This window comes from Belonocnema kinseyi, chromosome 4 (assembly GCF_010883055.1).
Source record: "Belonocnema kinseyi isolate 2016_QV_RU_SX_M_011 chromosome 4, B_treatae_v1, whole genome shotgun sequence".
Classification (NCBI taxonomy): Eukaryota; Metazoa; Arthropoda; class Insecta; order Hymenoptera; family Cynipidae; genus Belonocnema; species Belonocnema kinseyi.
Genome location: NC_046660.1, coordinates 19957677 through 19973442, shown reverse-complemented (window position 1 = coordinate 19973442; position 15766 = coordinate 19957677). Strand labels below are relative to the sequence as shown.

General features: G+C 31.5%; 1 protein-coding gene across 1 annotated transcript in view; it reads left to right on the top strand.

Annotated features, from left to right (window-relative positions):
* LOC117170779 overlaps positions 1–15766 on the top strand; it is a 73112-nt gene that overhangs the window by 36942 nt on the left and 20404 nt on the right. Inside the window, exons 3-5 of the mRNA XM_033357817.1 lie at positions 729–890; positions 6147–6323; positions 14372–14623. Of these exons, the coding sequence (XP_033213708.1) occupies positions 729–890; positions 6147–6323; positions 14372–14623 (591 nt within the window). The remainder of the gene's footprint in view (positions 1–728; positions 891–6146; positions 6324–14371; positions 14624–15766) is intronic.

The window sequence follows — 15766 nt, the reverse complement described above, 5'->3', positions numbered from 1 at the left end:
TTTGTCAAAAAAAATTTAATCTTGTCTCACTGTGCGACCAATATTATCGGACCACTAATTGCCTCAACTTTTAAAAATTAGCCGTGACTTTAAAAAGTTTGAAAAAATGCGTGAAAATGTATCGTCAGACTGAAATTAACTTTTCCACTGAATTAGAGCTCAGTCAACTCATCTTAGAACTTTTAAATGGAAATGGAATAATATTTCCAGACCAATGTATTTTTATAGTTCGAGCACTATCACCTCGTCCAAGTACTTTCAGTGGAAATGGAATACTATTGTCAGTCGAGTGTTTTTTTATACTCTCTAGGTGAAATTGAATTAATTTCCATTAAAAGGAAAAAAATGCTCAAATTGGATCAAAATTGCAAGCTCTAGACTAATTTGTCTAGAAAAAATTTTTATCTCACTGTGCAACGGATAGATTACTAACTCCGTTAACTTTTATAAATTATCCGTACCTTATCAAAGTTTAAAAAAATATATGTGAGAATTTATTGTCTGATTGAAATTAATTTTTCTACTGAATTAGAGCACTGCCGCATCACCCTACATCCTTAAGTAGAAATGGCTCCGCATGGTCAGACAAGTATTTTTATTGTTTCAATTATCATTTTAAAAGTTAATTTAGCAGTGAGATTCAAAACTCTTTTCAGAAGAAAAACTAAACCTTACACAAGAAATTTTTCAAAATTAATATAATGTTGAACAATAATTGTAATTTTCAGCGAAAAAACTCGGTGAACAGTGCTACTATCGGGCCACCTGTCTGTTCACGGATCAGCACTCAACGTGCGCACAAATCAAACACAACGCAGTCTGTGACTGCGAGGATGGTTACCATCGGGTTACCTTGTCGAGACCTAACAAGAAAGTCTTCTGTGCTGAAGGTAAGTCAAATTATAAATAATCACTTTTCCCCCTAAACAAACATTTAACTCGAGTCCTTCCCAAGTAAAATTAAAACGCTCAACGTTATTATCCATTAAAGTGGGCTAAAAACGGAAAATAATTCGATTCGTTGGGAATAGCACTGAAAAGTTTCCGTGTTGCATTACAACCACATTGTTTTTTTATATTTTTAATTTGCGAAATATGCAATTCTGTTAATGTGTAGCTGAAGTTGCCGAAAACATGTTTTTATTTTTTTTTTATCTCTAAAAAATGGAAAACAAATTTTGTTTGAAACTTAATAATGTGTAGGTATTTATTTAGTTGATTAAAAAGAGCATGGAAAGCGAAAATATATTTAAACATTTTTTAACAATCAACGAAATTTCATTTTTGCAATTTTTTGAAATATTATATTTCAGCATCAACATTTTTTTCCACTTTTTTCCATCCAAGTTTATTTAGCGCCATGAAGTTTACCCCTGACAAAATTAAAAACTAAAATTTCAAACGAATTTTCAACAAAATACATCAATTTCGTACTAAGAAATATAAACTTTCCATCAAAAATGAAATAGTTATATATACAAGTAAGAAAATTAGTTTCTGACCTTTTAAAATGAGTTTTTCACAAAATTATTAAATTTTCACGAAAGAAATTATTAATCAACAAACTGGACGAATCTTCAACTAAAAAAGATTCATTTTCTATGTAAAAACTGACAATTTTAAAAATAGTTCAATTATTAACCAAAGAAATTAATCTTCGACCAAAAAGATGGATTTTCAAACAAACTAATTTTAGTTTTAAAAAAACTAATTTTCAACTAGTAAAACGAATTTTCAGCAAAGACTTAAATTTTTAACTAAAGAAATTGATCATTAACAAAATAGATGACTTTTCAACTAGAAAAGATCCATTTTCAACCAAAAAATTGATAGTTACATTTTAAGTTGAAAAATTTATTTTCGGCCGATTGAAAACGAATTTTCAATAAAATAGTTGAATTTTTGATTAAAACAATTTTTCAAATAAAATGACAAATCTTGAAGAAAAGAAATGAATTTTGAAAAAATAGTTCCACTTTCAACTAAGTAGATGAATTTCCAACTAAAAATTTAATATTTGATATTTCTCAATCCTTCACTTACCCTCACTCCACCCCTTTCCAACTTCTTTCTCCTCTACTTTCTCTTCGCCTTCCTTCGACAGCTGTCTTATCACCCCTTTTCCTCTACCTCCCTGAACATCACTCCCCCTTTCTCTTCTTCTCATCTATTCTTTACTTCCCCTCCCCTCAAACCTCTTTTCAAATCCCCTAATTCTCCACTATTTCGTCTACTTCCCCTTCCTAGTTATCCCTTACTTTCTCTCTTTTCATTTACTTATGCGTTGATTTTTCTTAAGTCCCCTCCTCTTATTTTCCCTGACTTTCCCCACTAATCCTTATCTCATTTCCCTTTACTTTATCTACTTGCTCACCTTCTGATTTCTCTACACTTCCCTTCCCTATTTTCTTCTCGCTTCCCATACTTTGCATACCCTCATTTCCTTTACTTTCCCTGCTTCTTCACTTCCCCCCCCCGCTCCCTGTTTTCCTACGCTTCCTTTCTCTATTTTCCCTTCCCTTCTTTCCTCCCCGGTTCATCACTTTGCATCCTAGTTGCCATCTTTTCTCTACTTCCTCTGCCCTTATACCACCTTTATTAACCTCCCCTAATTGTCCATCAATTCCGTTAGGTCTTCTCCTCAATTTTCCCGCACTTTCGCTCTTCTAATATCCCCCATTATCATTTGCCCCAAGTCTATTCCTCTCATTTCCCTCATAACTTCTCCCATAACTTTCCATCAATTCTCATACTTCCCTTCCTTCATTTTCCCGTACTTTTACTCTTCTCTTTTCTTCAGTCGTCATTCACCCTACATTCCCTCCTTTTATTTTTAACAACTTTCCTCACTACTTCTCCCCTCATTTCCCTTTACATTTCCTATTTCCTCAAACCCTTATTACCCTACACTCCCCTCCTCTATTTTTCCTTCACTTCTCGTACTTCCCTTTCTTTCCCATATATTCTATGCTTTTCTGTTTATCTTTCCCCCTCTATTAATTACCCCTAATTTTCCATCAAGTCCCCCACTTCCTTTCCCTATTTTTAGCATACTTTCCCTCTTCTCATTTCACCATCCGTAATTTTCTCTACATCTATTCCCCTTATTTCCCTTTACTTCTCCCACTCCTCCTGATCTCATTTACCTTCATATTCCCTACTTCCACCCCCTCCAATTTCTCTACACTCCCTTTTTCTATTTTTCATTCACTTTCACTACTTCTCCTCCCCCCCATTTCCCATTACTTTCTCTGCTTCCTCAAACCCTCATTTACCTACACTTCCCTCCTCTATTTTCCCCTCACTTTCTCTACATCTGCACCCAGGGCAACAAAATGCTGTAAAAAAATCAGGACAGAGATAAGAAATCTGGAGATTTTCTAATAAATCAGGACGTCTAGTCACTCTAATGAAACTTATAAATTTTTCTGATTGATATAACAACTTCATTAATTTACTTTCTTAAATGAAAACAATCTAACTTTATCAAGACCTAGCAGACTGAACAATTTCGATTAAACACATTGCGTGGGAGTAAAGTACAGTACGGACGCTTTGTTGTGTGGACGTAGAGTTCTCTATATTTATGCCTTCTATCATCTGTGTACACACTTCATGCAACAAACGAGCAAATAGTATTTCGCTCAAATGAGTATCATGCATGCCTTATACTAGATTAACCATGCCTGTAAATCCATTACATAAGATTATTGCAAAATAATGACAATAAAAAAAACTCTGTAGATAGGTATATTTTTAAACCTGTTCTATAAGGGTTCACAACTTTCCACAACATCGTTTTACTTCTTATTATTACATGGTGCAGTCTTTTCCCTATTCTGTCGCGTTTCCTCGTTTTTCAAATTTACTTTCTTTATCTATTCTCAGAAAACTTTCCCTTTTTAAAAAAAATAGTTCCATTTTCAACCAACTAAACGAATTTTCAACATAAATGAGAAATGTTCAACAACAACAAAATAATTTTCAACTAAGAAAGATTCAGCCAAAAATTAAATAGCTATCTTAATAGTCAAAAGTATTATTTTTAACCATGAAAAAGGAATTTTCAACAAAATAGTTAAATATTCAAACAATGAAATTAATTTTGAACAAGAAAGACAAATGTTTCCCCAAGAAGAATTTTTTACCTCAAAGGTGAATTTTGGAAAAAATGCATAAATTTTCAACCAGGTGGATGATTTTTCAACTAAAGCATGAATTTTAAAGTATATAATAGAATTTGGAAACAAAGGGATGAATCAGCATTCATAAATATTAATTTCCTACCAAACAGTTAAAAGTTAGAAATTCATCATTTTGTTTTAAAATTTAAGTATTTTATTGAAAATTCCCTTTTTTTTATTAACAATTTTTTTAAACTAAAAATTGTTTTTTATCAGTTAAAAATTCAACTATATACTTGATAACTCACGTTTTTGGTTAAAATGTCATTACTTAAAATAAAATTTTCAATATTTTTTAAAAATACGTTTCTTTTGTTGCAAATTATATTAGTTAACTCCAAATATAACTATTCCATTTTTAATTCAAAATCTATCATATGTAAGTACAAATTTACGTTTCTTGGAAATACAATTTTTTAGTAGAAAGTAAGTCCACTTGGTTGAAAATTCATATTTTTAGTTGTTTTTTTTCTTTTCTGTCAGACCAAATTAAACCTGAAAAAAAGACTTTTTTATTCAAAAAATTGTTTAAAAACCTTTATTTTCAAATAGTTCATCCTTGAGGGTTTACTCAAGATATTTCCAAAATCATTTTTTGATTTATTTATATTTCAAATTTTTTTTCTTAAAAAATCTAATATTATATTTTTGGTCAAGAATGTATCCCTTTTAGTTAAAAACTGTATTGTTTGGTTGAAAATGCAATTGTTTTATTTGAAAATCCACAATTTTATAAAAAAAAGTGAGTCTTTCTAGATAAAAATGAACCTGTTTTGATTAGAATTTTTCATCTCAGATTTAAAAAAAAAACTTCTTTGTTAAAAATTCATATTTTCAGGCAGAAAATTTTTACTGTTTTGTAAAAAAAAAGTATAAAAATTAATTTTTTTAGTTGAATATTAAAGTATTTTGTGGAAAATTGGTTTTTGTTTTAGGCGAAATTTTATATATTTTGTTGAAAATAAGTCTTTTCAATTTGAAGATTTATCTAATTTGATACAAATTTCATATTTTGTGGTTGAATTCATCTGCTCTAGATTACAAATTTAAATCCTTTTCGTTAAAATATCAATGATTACATTTTTGGTAAAGAATTAATCTTTTTCGGTGGAGCATTCACTAGTTGGGTTAAAGTTGATCAACTTTGTTAAAAATTTATTTTTTACTCAAAAATGGGCGTATTTTGTTAAAAATTAGTTTTTATTTTATTTGAAAATACATCTCTTTCAGTAAGAATATAATCTTTCTTAATTAAATTCAACTGTTGTTTTACTCCAAATTAAAAACTTTCTTGATTCAAATATGAAATATTAAATTTTCCATAGAGAATTGATCTTTTTTGATTAAAAAATCAACTACCTGGTTTCAAATTGAACTACATCCTTGATACAGATCAATTTTTTTGTTTAAGGATTTATCTTTTTGTTTGAAAATGAAAGTATTTTGCTCAAAATATCTCGTTTTGTTCGAAAATTCATCTCTTTTGTCTTATTCCAAAAACCATACTTATTCAGCTTCCCCTCACATTCTCCAGTTCTCCTTCCATTACTTACAATACATCCCCATTTTCTCATTTTCTCATCTCTTTCCCCCCGCATTTCCCTAATTCCCCTCTTCATCCACACTTCCCTAGTTTCTTCCCATCACTTCCAACTCTTTCCCTCCCCTTCCCTCTAATCCCACTTAATCACCCTCCCCTCACTTTCTCCAGTTTTCTTCCATCACTTGAACATTTTCTCACCTCTTTTCCCATGCATTTCCCTAATTTCCCTCTTCACCCACACTTCCCTAGATCTTCCCATCACTTCTAATACTTCCCCTTCCCTTCTCTCCCTGCTTTCTTTTATTTATGGATGACCCCTAATAATTGGTTGTGAAAGTGAAAAATCTTGAAAACGAAAAAAAAATTTCCTGTTTTTTTCCTAAAAAATGCAATATGTTATAATTGCAAACTTCTTCTAGATTTGGTGCTGATAAAGACGGATATCCCGACACTTCTCGGTATTGCGTCAGGCCTCGCCGTATTGACAGGTTTAATATGCTTCGTATTGAAGCTATTCAGCTCGGCACGGTATACAAGACCAAGACATTTCGCCAATGCGAATCATGCACCTCCAATGCTCTTTTCCAGTGATATAGGTAAGTAATCCAATATACGAGTACTGAATAGATAAAGAATTCAAATCCTATCAGAGATTTTCCTTAAAAAAGAATCAAATTACAAAAAAAGGGTTTCGTAGCCTATTAAGAAGTTAATCAATAAATATCTCTCCCTCTTATACTTGCCCTACTCCACTCTTTCTAGAATCCCCTACTTCCCTCCTCTCAATTCCCCGTCAACATTACCCCTCACTTCCCAAGCCCACATTTCCAATCACTTTCCCTAACCTACATATTCACCCTCCCCTTACTTTCCCTAATTCATCTCCCATTACTTCAAAAACTTACTCTTTTCTTCTTCTCTGGCAGTCCCCTAATTCTCCCCTTGTCCACTTCCCCATACTTTTTCCACACTTTAACTTTCGCTTCCCTAATCCCTTCCCAAACTGCTTCCTCATCTAGTTCCTCTTCTCCTAACTTAACTGTCCACATTACCTCTCACTACTCAAGCTCTTATATCCAATCAATTCTTCTACCCCACTTATTTACTCTCCCCTCACTTCCCCTAGTTCTCCTCCCATCACTGGTAACACCTGATCCTCTTCTCTCACTTCGTTCTTCTAATTTTTTTCATTAGACCTACATCCCCTAATTCTCCTTCCGTCACTTCCAATACTGCCCTCCTTCTTCTCCTTCTAAATTCATAGAATTCCCCTCGCCATGATTACTTTCACTTCCCACACTTCAATCTTCGCTTTCCCGTTCCCTTCTCTGACTTCTTCCTTATCTACTTCCATATCTCCTCACTTTTCCGCTCATATTTTCCTTCACTTCTTCATCTCTCATTTTCACTAACTTCTCCTTCCCAAGTTACTTACCCTCCCCTCACCTCCCCTATTTCTCCTTTCGTCACTTCCAAAACTTACCCCCTACTATTTCCCCTGCATTGATCTGATTCCCCTCACCATCCTTTTTTTCTTCCTAAACTTAAATCTTCGCTTGCCAATCCCATTCCATAACTTCTTCCTTATCTAATTCCATCTCATCTCACCGTCCTGTCAACATTTTCTCTCACTTCCTAACTTTTCATTTTTGCATATGTCTCCTAAGATACTTATTCACTCTTCCCTTACTTCTCCTAATTCTCCTTTTATCACTTCCAACATATTCCCTCCCTTTATCCTTTCCAGTCCCGATTCCCCCTCGCCACCTTTTCTTCTTAACCCAAACTTTAACCTTCGCTTCCGCAATCCCTTGCCCAAATCCTTCCTACTATCTCCTACTATTTACTTTCCGCGTTCATAAACCCTAGTTTTTTATTACTTCTCTACCCCACTCTTTCGCGCCTCTCCTCACTACTCCTTCCATACTTCCAATCCTCGCACTTCCCAATCCCTCATGTTCCCTTACTTCACCTACTTTTCCCTCCATAACTTACAATCCCCCCATTGACCCTATATCCCCACGCCTTACTTTTTCCTCTTTTGCCCCCTCATGATCACTAATTCTCCTTTACTCATTCCCCATTATATCCTCTTTCCTCATTCCCATCACCATGATTACTTGTACTTCTCACACTTCAATCTTTGCTTTTCCAATTCCTTCTCTGGCTTCTTCCTTAACTAATTCCATATCTCCTGACCTTTACGCTCATATTTTTCCTCACTGCCTAATCTCTCATTTTCAGTAATTTCCTCCACCAGACACACTTACCCTCCCCTCACTTCCATCTCATCTCACCGCCCCGACAACATTTTCTCTTACTTCCTAACCCGTCATTTTTACGTACATCTCCTAAGATACTTATTTACCGTTCCCTTAATTCTCCTAATTCTCCTTTTATTACTTCCAACTCATTCCCTTCCCTTATCCTTTCGAGTTCTCATTTCGCCACTCCATCCACACTTCCCTTCTCCACCCCGACTACTCCTTCCATAATTACACCTCGCAATTTCCCCACTTTCCAATCCCTTATGTTGCCTTACTTCTCCGACTTTTCCGTCCATAACTTCCGATCCCTCCATTTTCCTTATATCCACACTCCCTTTCCAAATTTATCCCCTATTTTCCCCTCACGACCACTACTTTTCCTTTACTCATTCCCCGTCACATCTTCTTCCATCATTTCCCCTATCCCCCCCATAATTCCCCTCACTTTCCTTCTTTAAAAAAAGAACAAGGAACGGACGCATGGATACTCGACAAAATTTATAGGTGTTTTTTCCTAATGCTACGAAACCCTAAAAATAAAATATCTAAAAGTACATATACTTTCTTGATGACAATCTCCTTGTTTTTTTTTGTTGGTATCTGAAATACTGTTTAGGGAGCGTCCACATATTACGTAATGCTATTTTCAATGACTTTTTACTCATACCTCCATCTTGTGACAATTTGTATAATTTGGTTGAGTCCCCCTCAAAATCTCATGTGAAACTAAAGCTGACACTCCTCCCATCTTGAAATAAAAAATTTGAATTGAATTTTACATAACCGTCAATAGGACAATGATTTATAATTTAATTTAAACTTTTTTTTAATTCTACTAAATTTTTGACATTTCAAGCCAAAGATATGAATCTTCCATAGAAAGTAGGTAAATTTTAATCCTGAAATTAAGAAGTTAAAAAAAATTAATTATAGAATAACATGTGTACTTCAATCCACAACTAAGGCAAATGAATTTTCAGCCAAATAGATGCATTAAAAAAAATTTCATAGTTTTTTTTCTACCAAAAGAGACGAATTTTTAACCAAAAAGATTTTTTTTAATACGAGAATTTTGAAACAAAGACTTAAAATTTACATAAAAAAAACAAAGTTTAATTATAAAAAATGAATTTGTAATTCTGCATAAAAAATTATTGTATTTGCCAACAAAAGACTAATTTTAACAAAATACTTGAATCCAAAACTTAGGCGGATGAATCTTCAGCCAAATAGATGCATGATTAATTTTTTTTAAATTATGTTTCCAACAAAAACGACGTATTTTCTACCACGAAAAAATAAATTTGTTAACAAATACTTAAATTTTCAACGAAAAGGAATAATTTTGTACCAAACAAGAAGTTTCAAAAATTACAAGAAATTTAAAACAAATAGCTCAAATTTTACCTAAAAAATATATATTTTTAACTAAACGTAGAATTTTCGACAAAAAAAGCATATTTAACAAAAACGTTGAAGTTTTGGTGACCCCCTCTCTTCAAAATGTCATTTGGCACTAAGGCTGCCCCCTCCTAAGTTTTAAATTAAAAATATAAATTCAGTATTATATAACCTTCAATCGAACAATGAATGATAAATTAGTTAAAATTATTTATTTAAAAATTGTGTTATTTTGTTGATGAGACATATTTTTTGTTAAAAAATGCAGGTTTTTCCCTAATTTAATTTTTGTTACTGAAAACATAGCTATTCCATGTTTGGTTTATTTTTTTTTTGGTTACAGATTTATCCTCTTAGCTGAAAATTTAACTATATGGTCGTAAATTAACTTTTGTGTTGAAAAATATGAATTTCTGGTTAAAAATTTCGAGATTTTGTAGAACATTTATTTTCTAGGCAAAAATTTAACCATTTGGATGAAATTAACCTGTTTTATTAAAAATTCATATTTTCGGAAGAAAATAAAACTATCTATTTAAAAAATGTAACGTTTCCCTTGGACATTTATTAAAATTAAAAGTTGAAGTTTTTATCTGAGAATGTAGCTCTTACATTTTTGGCTTAAAACTTTTTCTTTATAAGTTAAACATTAAAGTATTTAGTATAAAGTTCAGGTATTTTGTTAAAAAATGGTGTTTCTCAGTTGAATTCAACTAATTAAAAATTTGTTTTTTTTTTCTTGTTAAAAATGAGTTTCTTAAACTAAAAATTTAACGGCTTCATTTTTGGTTAAAAATACTTTTCTGTTAAAAATTAACCTTTTTTAGTTAAAAATGAATTTTCTTACTAAAAATTCTTCTTTTTCCGTTTACACGTCAATTATTGTATAAAAAATTTGACATTTTATCTTGAAGACATAAATATTTCATTAAAAACTCATATTTTTGGGTAGAAAATTAATGTTTATTAAAAAATAATCTAGTAAATTAATTAAGGAATAAACTACTTTGTTAAATCAATTTTTGTGTTGAATTCACCTAGTTGATAATCCTTTTTTTGTTTAAAAATTATTTTCTCAACTGCAAATTCAACGGTTTCATTTTTGGTTGAACAGTTTCCTTTTTTGGTCGAAAATTCAGCTATTCAGCTGAAAATTCATATATTTTGTTTAAATTTCCTTTTTTGGTAGGCGTATCTTCTAGGTTAAAAAAATATTTTTAGATAGAAAATTCAGCTAAATAGTAAAAAAGTTCAAATAATTTGTAGAAAGTGCACCCCACTTTATACTTTAGATTTTACTAGAATTTACACAATTTATTGCTATGAAGAATGTTAACTAAATTCCACATGACAAAATAACAAATTGTTAATGTAAAATTTATCTTCTAAAGTAGTTTTGAACAATTTGACATAAATAAGTCCAGGATTCAGAGAGAATAATGACTATATAATAGGACGATTAGTCTTCTTCGTACCTGAGACCAAAGGAATACATTTGAACTCATTTCCTGACAAATAGTCACATAAGTGAGACAAACAGGTTGAATCTAGGAAATAATTAAGAAAATTATCGATTTATGTCCAGTACTTCATTTAACCTTCTCAGATTTTAAAATATTTACAACTTTTATTATTTAAATATAGTTCCCATACTAACAGTAGATAAAGACAGTTTTAGTCAGACAATGAGCGGAAATAACCATCCGTTTAATTTGTCGAAATAAATCTGTAACTGAAACGATCAATCTTTAACCATAAATATGATAGTTATTATTATATTTGAAAAATGTATTTTCTTCGAAAAAAGAAGAATTTTGAAACAAATAGTTGAATTTTCAAATAAAAAATATAAATTTTCAACCAGAAATGAAATGCTTAAATTTTTATTTGAAAAAATTAATTTTCGATAAAGAAATGCATTTTTAACAAAATAGTTAAATTTTCAACCACATTTTCTAAACAAATGTTGACGTTGAATATTCTTTGAAAAAAAAATAATTTTCAATTTTAATAAACAAATTTGATACCAAATAGTAACATTTTTCAGAACAGTGATACGAATTTTCGACATAATGCATTTGAATTTTAAGCCTGAAAATTTGAATTTCTAACAAATATTCAATCAAATAATTTCATTTGATCAGAACAATTTTTTTAAGATGAATTTTCAACGAAATAAATTAATTATTAATCAAATAGTTAAATTTTTAACCAAGAGCAATAACTATGTACCAAAAAAGACAAATTTTAAAAAATACAAGAATTTTGAAAAATAATTTTCGACAAAAAAATGCATTTTCAGAAAAATAGTTAAACTTTATAATTAGGTAATGAATTTTCAACTTTTTACAATTAAAAAATCAGTTTTTTCCAAAAAAGAAATTTCGACAAATTAGTTTAAGTAAAAAAAAATAAATGAATTTTAAACTGAAACGGGAAATTTATAACTGAAAATATAATAGTAATAAATAATATTAAAAAAGACGAATTTTTCACAAAACAAATCAATTTTTAAACAAATAGTTCAATTTTCAACTGGAAGGAATATTTTTGTACCAAAAAAAGAATTTCCAAAGAATACAAGAATTTTGAAACAAATAGTTTAATTTTAACCACAAAAAGATTATTTAACACAAAAATGCCTTTTTGACAAAACGATTGAATCTAAATTTAAAGAAATGATTTTTGAAGCAAAGTGCTGAACCTTTAACTAAATGACAATATTTTAAACCAAGTATTAAAGGAATTTATGAAAAGTTTTAAAAAGTTATTATTAAATTACTAGCAATATTTTAAACTATTGATTCTATAATTAAATTTTCTATCAAGTTGTAACATTTTCTATCGCGTTGATAAATTATTGAGCCGAAAATATAATTTTTTCACAAAACAGTTAAATTTTTAACAAAGAAGTAAATTTTAAATAAAATGAATAAATTTGTAAACAAAGAGTTTTATGTACAACCAAGAAGATTAATTTTCTACGAAAAAGATGCATTTTCAAGAAATTAGTTCGAATTTTCAAGATAAATAGTTCAAATTTTAAACTAACAGATTACTTTTTAACCAAGGATGTGAAATCGAATTTTCGTTTTAAAACATGAATTTTCAACTTTGAAAAATCTACGAAATATTTGCATTTTTAAGGCAAAGATATGAATTTTCTATAAAAATCAGTTCAATTTTAAACCCGAAAATATGACATTTTAACATAAAAGGCAACTCTCAATAAAATTATCAAGGTTTCAGTTCAAAAATAAATTTTTTTTAATGAAGGAATTGTGAACAATGCAGTTAATTTAAAACAAGAAAAGAAATAAAATTTTAACTCAAACGATGAATTTTCAACTAAAATATAAAAGATCATATTTCAAAAAAAAATTTTAACATTAAATTAAAAACTAGAACAAATTAATATTTTGCCTAACAGTTACATTTTTAATTTCTTTTAAAATAATTTTCTAGCAAAAAAAGACAATTAAAAAAATCCATTTTTTATAAAATAGTTAAAGTCTAAAACAAGGGAATAATTTTCTAAAAAAAGGAAGAATTTTCTGCCAAAAAAAAAAATTTTGTCAACAAAATACAAGAATGTTGAACCAAATAGTTGAATTTTAAAGTAGAAAGGTTAAATTACCAACCAACAATGGAATAGTTAACTGTTCACTTACAAAAATTATTTTTCAACCAAATAACGCATTTTCGACACAATAGTTACATTTTTAGTCAATAAACTGAGTTAATTTTCAACAAAGACAGATTTATTTTTAACTAAGTAGTTGCATTTTTAATAAAAAACGATTTAATTTGCACACAAAAAAGAAAATTTCAAACGAACAACGATAAAATAATTAATCGAATTCTTAACATTTCAAACCAGAAAGATATTTAACCTGAAGAAATAAAAAATGATGCATTTATGAAACTAAATACTTATGGTTATTAACATATTTCATTTGTTTAAACTAATTTTTATTGATGGTCCCATGTTTATTTAATTAACAGTTTATATTTTTATGTTAAAAACAACGAAAAAGGTCCTTGCGTAATTTGTGAATAACCCCTCATTTGTTTAATAATTTATTATTATTATTATTTTGTAAAGCTATGAATATCGCATTTAAAATTAGTACTAATATTTCTAGGTAGTACTAATATTATTGAGTAAATTACAAATAGTACTGTTACAATTATAATTCAAGTAACCACTTTTTTCAATGTAATGTCTTAGGTACTTCACTAAAACAATTATATTGCGCTTAAAAAGTTAACAATAATATCTGTTTAACTTTTATTTTTTAATGATACGCAGACTTTAAAATATTTTGCGTACAAAATGGTATTGACTACGCTCCCCCCACCCAATAGGGCAACATAGACAATGCCCCCCCCCCCCCTCATCCAAAAGACTTTACGTAATTTATGTACGGCTCCTAAGCATTCTTGGTAGCATTTTTGTTGTACTTATCGTCAATTCGCTCCTGCAAATGTTGAAATGGATGTTAGCATTTTTCTTAAATTCAACTCTAATTAACTGAAACTGCAGTAAAACTATTTAATTAAATCATGTATTTAAAGAAAATCTTAATCCTGAAAATTCATCTCTGAAACTACACATCTTCATCCTTCACAGAAATTCCCAAACTCATCTGATCACTACCCTTTTTCTGCATAGCCTAATTTAATTTTCTATTCTCGTACATTATTATTTCTAAAAACACAAAGCCATGAAAAAAAAGTTTTCCACTCGAAGTTCCAAAAGCTGTAGTTTGCACTAAATCCAAAAAGTTGCACCAACCCCTGAAGATTCTGTCTTCTCCCAGGCAATCCCAAGTTTGAATGGCTCTCGCTTTTCGGATGTCCTGTTAATTTCGAATGCTCTGCTCACAAAGTCACTCGAAAATATCCTGCAAATTTCGAATCCTTTTTCTCGCTTGGATGAATCCTGCTAATCTCAATAATCCCTTCGCTTAAAGGTATCCCACTGGCACTTCACGGTGGACGACCTTCTTCTCGCTCCAGTCAAAGAAGCAGCGGTGGGACCTTGAACTTCACTAGAAGACCGAGCAGCGCCGGAAGTCGAGGTCCTCTGGTTCCGGCATCGAGAGCAGGTGCGGCCCGAGCCGCCGCCATCTTGCTTATTTCGTGTCACCGGCAGTCCATCAAAGGCGGAAACAAGCACCAACGTGCCCTTAGTGACGTAGCTGAGGGATCGTCTGACGGCCTCGGTAGACAAACGATCACTATTCTGTGTGCCTCTGTCTCTGTCTTTGTCTTTGCCACTTCCTCTGTGTCGCTAAAATTCGCCTATCGCGATCCGATACACAGAGGGGATTCTATCATCATGTGGCTGTCGATGTTGGTAGTCTTGTAGATGTCGCTGTGATATCCTTTTTGCCACCTGACATTCACCCAACCTTCTCTGGGATGACACATGTTTTCATAACTTTTCAAATAACGGATTCTTTTTAACAAGATGAGATTCTAAAATGAAACTTGAAAATCTTTTAGTTTATAATCGTTCAAACATCAGTACAGTAGACTCTCACCAAGCGCCTTTTCACCAAGCGCCTTTTCACCAAGCGCCTTTTTCACCAAGCGCCTTCTCCACTTAGAGTCTTTTTCACCAAGCACCTTCTCCACTAAGCGCCTCTCCCTTCCATTACCTCAAAATTCAGTAAGCCTCTTTAGCGTGGTTTTGGATTCACGTGCGCGTGACGATACTCAAATCATCTGCAAAGGCGTCTCAGAAATCCTTCCCACCCAACTCTAGGGGCGTGGCCCAAATATGCGCGTGCTTAGTGATGACCTTGGTTCCGAGCAACGGGCGCTTGGTGAGAGTCTACAGTATTAGGATTCACTCTACAAGGAGGGTTTTCGTAGCCAACTTAAAATTATTTCAAATACAATTTCCAATCCCTCAACCTACACCTTACCATTCCGAACAACTCCTTACACCTCCTTCTACTCAGCTCTTCTCCTTATTTTTCATTTACCCTTCTACCTATGCTTCTCAAAATATCCGTCACAACTCCAACCTCTTACTCCTGCCAACCTTCACTCATCCCACCCCTCACTCCGCTTCCATTCCCTCTAAACATTGCCCTCACCATTTTTTAACACTCCTACCTTTAATCTTACTCTTTTCACCCTCAAAATTTCTTCCCTTTACCATACAAAACACACACGCTTGTACCCATTTCTCTGTCCATCTTACGCCCTTCACCACCCTTATTCCTCCTCAACTCACATTTGATCATACTTCATTCCTTACCTTTAACCTTAACCTTAACCCACTACCCCCTCTCGCCTTTTCTTCATTCCACTATTATCATTTCCCCTCCCTCCTCCATCAACACCCCAATAAATTT